This window comes from Ursus arctos, unplaced genomic scaffold (genome assembly GCF_023065955.2).
Source record: "Ursus arctos isolate Adak ecotype North America unplaced genomic scaffold, UrsArc2.0 scaffold_13, whole genome shotgun sequence".
Classification (NCBI taxonomy): Eukaryota; Metazoa; Chordata; class Mammalia; order Carnivora; family Ursidae; genus Ursus; species Ursus arctos.
In genome coordinates, this window is record NW_026622797.1 from 41,806,709 (window position 1) to 41,812,708 (window position 6,000).

General features: G+C 36.0%; 1 protein-coding gene across 3 annotated transcripts in view; it reads left to right on the plus strand.

Annotated features, from left to right (window-relative positions):
* The window catches only part of MAN1A1 (mannosidase alpha class 1A member 1), a 162,839-nt gene extending 159,066 nt beyond the window's left edge, over window positions 1-3,773 (plus strand). For all 3 annotated transcript variants that reach the window (XM_057311113.1, XM_044386280.3, XM_026504714.4), the window contains 2 exons: window positions 482-597; window positions 983-3,773. In XM_057311113.1, coding sequence (XP_057167096.1) covers window positions 482-597; window positions 983-1,109 — 243 coding nt within the window. In that variant the 3' untranslated portion in view covers window positions 1,110-3,773. The remainder of the gene's footprint in view (window positions 1-481; window positions 598-982) is intronic.
* Window positions 3,774-6,000: the final 2,227 nt, after the last annotated feature.

Below are 6,000 nucleotides of genomic sequence, written 5' to 3' on the forward strand. Positions count from 1 at the left end.
CAGGAGGAAATGGTAAAAATAAGTAAATAAATAAAATAAATCACTGAAAAATAATTTCAAAATTAAATGTAGAAGTGTTTCTAATTTAGATGAGATATATTGTCTCTATACCCTTTAACTTTTCATACTTTTTTAAAAGATTTTATTTATTTATTTGAGAGAGATAGAGAGAGCGCAGAGGGAGAAGCAGACTCCCCGCTGAGCAGGGAGCCCATTGCAGGACTCGATCCCAGAACCCTGGGATCATGACCTGAGCCGAAGGCAGATGCTTAACCGACTGAGCCACCCAAGCTCCCCAACTTTTCATACTTTATATGCATTTGCATTTTGTGGGTTTTTAAAAAATTTCTCTTAAAACTCTTCCACATGTATCATTCAGTTTGAATCCTTACTTTATTTCAATTTGGCAATTTCATAATAAAAATTGGTGACAAGCAGTAATTGAAATGTGACCATTTTTCCCCTCTTCCTTGTAACGCAGGCCCTGGAAAATCACTGCCGAGTGAACGGAGGCTATTCGGGCCTAAGGGATGTTTACCTGAGACACGAGAGTTACGACGACGTGCAGCAGAGTTTCTTCCTGGCAGAGACACTAAAGTAAGTAAAACGTATTCCAAAAGTATGTGGCTGAGGTACTGGTCAGATCTTCTTTGCAGCTATCTGTATCACGAGCACATTCAAATAATAGCGAGTATGACTGCTTCCGAAGGTCACTCTCCATGCGTGGCAATGATTGCCCCCGTGTTTCCAGTCATTATAGAAGTGTGATGCCTGGGGACTGCTTCGTGGGTTTCCCTGCACTAACACCCAAGCACAGAGCAGCTGTTTTATTCCACGCTCGTGACTATAGTGCCTCAGGGTTTTGCAATACTTGACCGTTGTCTGTGATTCTCCATAAGATGAATGGAGACGTTGCTGTGTCTTTATGTTTTCACTGCCTGATGGTCTCTTGGGCTTCATATCCTCATATTTCTCTCTCCAGATATTTGTACTTAATATTTTCTGATGATGATCTACTTCCACTGGAACACTGGATCTTCAATACCGAGGCACATCTTCTCCCTGTTCTCTGTACGAATAAAAAGGAAGTCGAAGTCAATGAAAAATAAAAAAGACATTTTATATTTTACTCTGCTCCATTCCCTTCACTGCATACCTTAATAATTCCTTTTCTGGTATTCAGGCACATGATGAATTTTTATCAGTAGGTCTGTGATTATTCTAAGTTCTAAAATTGTTTTGCAGTCTTTTATGTTTATTGTCATAGGCATGGATGGACCTAAGTCCCTTGTCATATCCTTTATTATTCAGGCAGTGGATCACAGGTTTTTACTTTTTTTAAGTAATCTCTGGAGTTCATGAAGGTATATCATTTTCACTAAACTGAATAGAATGGTATACCGATGACCTCTTAATTACAATTTTTATTTGACTGCAAAACTTTTTCCTCCTCTATGAGGAGATGACGTCTGCTTTAAGCTGTAATGTTTTGCCATGTTGCAAAAAGCCATAATAATAAATTAAATATTAAAAAAGCTTTTTCCTTTTCAATTTTATGTTAATCTGGTTTGTCTATCCACCAGAGACAGATCTTATAACTGTGACAGACAGCCTCTTTATGCGGGTCTATCATTATTTGATAGAATGTCTTCTAAAATACTTCACTCATATTGTAATTCAAATTAGAATGTCATCCCAAAAGGATCATCTCATGTTGACCTCATTTCATTGGAACCACAGTATATTTTTGTTGGTTAATTATATTAGTGTTTCCTAATTTGTGAATTAGTTCTCAAATTTTACTTTAAATGCCCTGTGTCATTTCTGGATCATGTCCTGGTTAATTTCTTCCATCCCCTACCACACGAATGGAGCTTTGGAGTTTTGCAGAGCTCTGCTATTACTGAATTATATTTTTTGAAAGAAAACAGTAGAACTTTTCATGTGTTAGCTTTTGCTTTTAACTGAGTATGTGAAAAAATTGAGTCTCTCTAAAGAAAGGGTGAGTATTTAACATGGTGTTTAGTTTGTATTTCATCTCTAAGGTTTTTTTCTTGTTCTCAAAAACAGCATTACATTTGGTTTGGGATTTTTTTTTTTTTCAGATTTGAAAAGGGCCCTTTCTCCAATGTAGTAAATTATTTCATTTCAGTTTGTGAAAGCAGGATTTAACTCTGAAAGCAGCTTTGCTAATGTGTCTATTCATGGTCAATTGAAGAAAATCTAATAAACTTTTAGACCAAATAAGAGTATAGTACATTTTGTCCGGTCAGATTCAACACAGAGATCCCAGCTTAAAAGTGATAGGTAGGAATGGACATTCCTAATTCCCCACAGTCGTACAGCAGATCAAAGTAATTATATGATTCTTTATTAAGAAGAAGCATTCTTTTGAGATATGAGTGGCTTTCCCAAGAATACATTTGGTGGCACCTTGTGCTTTCTCATCGTATTAGTTCATGTGTATGTATCTATACTCCTAGCAAGGGCTAACGTGATGATGCATGTACCGAGGAACAGAGACTTTGAGCGCCTGCACTTCCAACCTGGAGTGGTCAGATAGCTCAGTGCAGCCCCGTGAATTAGGCTGAAGCATACGAAATTGCTGCACTTGTAGTTGAGAAACTGTCCAATACCAGCAATTTCATATGCTTCGACATAATGTTTTTTAATTATTTTCTTATATCTCGGTAGACTCCATTGTTTTTAGCTGTTTCAGCTTTTGAACGTGTTTCGAAAGATTTCCTTTGTCTGAAAGGACCACCTGTGTGACCTGCTCTTTTTTTCAATATTGTACATTGGTTTATGTCAAAGAATAAATTAATAAAATTAGTAAATGAAAAAGATCCCTTAGTGCATCATTATTGCCATGTTAATGAGTTTCTGTGACCCAGAATAACTCCTTCCACTCATATCTTCAGCTCACCTTATGAAATGAATGGATAGTTGAGAGTCCTTTTTTCCCAGGACTTAAAAGCACCATGTGAGATTATCACAAAAATTGGGCCACACGTTTTTAGATGATAATTTTCACATGAATGTTCTTGGACTAGCAATTTAAATTACTTTATTTTCTTTGATTTTCAATTTGATTTGAAAGAGCACAAAGCTGATATGTATTTCTGCAGCAGATAGGATATTAAAATCAGGTCATGTGTACAAACTGCACTATAAGGTACCTTTTGTATCCTGGTATAAATAGGCGAGATGATTGTACTACATTTTGCTCTGCCAGTGGCAGGAACAAAGTTTTTCAATTCTAGAACTTGGATTTTTTAACCTAAGTCCCAAAACACCAAAAATGTAAACAAGATAAGAGATTATTATGGTGATGTAATTTAATTAAAGTTATATTTTGTGTTAATTATGTTAAACAACTGAAGTCCTTCGGTAGGCACTGTCTTTCATTCATTTTCAGCAAAACTGTGCAGTTAAGTTTACATATGTATTCACATCCTGAAAGGCGAATAATTAAAATAGCACTTAAGTTTGTGTTTCTGCATATACTGTTTTTGGTATACTGTGCACAATTAATATTACATGTATAAGTTGTATGAAATTTATAGAACTCGATGATGTTTGTCATGACTCCTTCATATGTAGTACCCATTCTTTTCATTGATTTTAATTTGTACATAAGTCTATTCTGTCATTTCCAACTTTATATAAATCTCTAATGTTATGGGAAACATAATAGATTGACACATAATTTTTAAAAACTATATTTGTAAAATTTCTCTATTGTGAATAAAGCCTTTTAATATATCTCCTCATTTGTTGTTTTTCTCCTCTTAAGTAAGCTTTTGTATATGTGGGGGGGGGGAATACGTACAATTGCAAATTGAAAAAATAGTGATTATTATTAATCCTAATAGTGAATCCATACCATACCCAGAGAATCTTGACAAAGAAACATTTCTTCATTAAAAACTTTAAGTTGCAATAAATTTTGCATATACAATTTTGATTAATCAAATATCTTATTAAGACTCCAACACAGGGGCACCTGGGTGGCTCTGTTGGTTAAGCGTTCAACTCTTGGTTTTGGCTGAGGTCATGATCTCAGGGTCCTGGGATCAAGCCCCACGTCTGGCTCTGCCCTGAACAGGCAGTCTGCTGGAGACTCTCTCTCTCCCTCTCCTTCTGCCCCCCCCCACTCTCTCTCCCTCTCTCTCAAATAAATATATAAATTTGTAAAAAAAAAAAAAAATCCAATATATTTTCAACACCAGAGCATGTAGGGTAGAGATGGAGCACTGATGGCAGAAATAGCATAAAGTGTGATCCTTGTTCTTAAGTTTACAATTCAGTCAAGGAGATCAGACTCAGCCCACCACCAAAACAAAACAAAGTGTTTAGTTACCTGTTAAATTCTGCTATAGAAATTCAGGGGAGTGGGGGGTCACTAGCATTTGAGTGTTCAAAGAAGCTTAGGGAAGAGAGAACTTTAGCCACAGGAAAGCCTCCAATATTTTTGAAAAAGCCTAGGGTTTTCAAATTCATCTTGGGACTTTTTAGAATGTTTTCAGACCTTCTGGTTGCTGTTCTCTCTGCCTAGAAATCTGTCCCCCATGTTTGTTTTTTGTTTTTTTGTTTGTTTGTTTTTAATTTTCTTAAATTTAAGTATATTTAACACAATGTGACATTAGTTTCAGGTGTATAACATGGTGATTACACAAGTCCATATACATCATACTATGCTCACCACCACTGTAGCCACCATCCGTCACCATATAACGTTATTACAATACCACTGACTGACTCTGTATTCCCTAGGCTGTACCTTTCATTCCTGTGACTTATTCCTCCCATAATTGGAAGCCTGTAGCTCCCACTCTGCTTCACCCATTTCCCTCATCCTTCTACTCTCTTCCACTCTGGCAACCACCAGTTTGTTCTGTGTTTATGGGTCTGGGTCTGTTCTTGCTCTGTTTCTTTGTTCATTTGTTTTATTTTTTAGATTCCACATGTAAGTGAAATCGTATGGTATTTGTCTTTATCTCTTACCTCACTTAGCAAAATACCCCCGGATCCATCTCTGTCCCCAGTGTTTTTGTGCCACATTCCTCACTTCATTCAGGTCTCTGCTCAGTTATCACCTTATCAGAGTGGCTTCCTTGACAAATTAATACAAAATACCCCATCACCCTTTGTTCCTTGCTCTATTTTATTTTCTACTTAGCATTTAAGAGCTCACCCTTGAAAACTGGTCTCAGGCTCTTTCTCAAGGTGTGGGTTACATATTTATTTCCTGATTCGCTTATCATCTGTCTAACGCCTTAAAACTTAACCCCCGTGAGAACACAAAGTTACTTTGTCTTTCCTCCTCACCAGGTGGCCCATCCCCAGTGTCTCAAGTAGCATTTAGCACTTGGTGACACACAGGGAAATGTCTGGTGAATGGGTGACTGAATGAATGAATGGACCTTATATTCATAAGTTTTGCTATGGCTGTTTGCCAATGTTTTCTAATCAGTAAATTTTTAAAAAATATTAGGTATCAGTATTACATAACACACTGTTATTTTAAATAATCATAGGATGAGCATTTGTTTTTCTTGCTACCTATAGTCATTTTAAGGAAATATGGAGTAAATATGTGTTTATGGCTTGATTCAACTCCCAACCAACAGATTTTTTTAAACCACTTATATCGTATATGGCCCTGTGTAAAATACATAACAGAAAAAGGTAAGTCATAATTTTTCTAATACAGAGTTTTTCAGTGTTATTATTTGAATAGCCTATTGTTGTTTCTATAATTTAATCTCATAGTCCCTGTCTCATAAGAAAACTATTTCTGCAGTATCAAGTAAAGGAATTGGTTTTTCACTTAACCTATAGCTACACAAATGGGAACCTTCTGAATTTAGTTATTTGTAGCACAAATAATGTCTACTCATTGCTGACAGAATTATTAAAAGATATTCTAAACATGATTCTTATTTATACTAATCATCAACCATCCACACAGAGATGGCAGCTTGGCAGTCAATACAT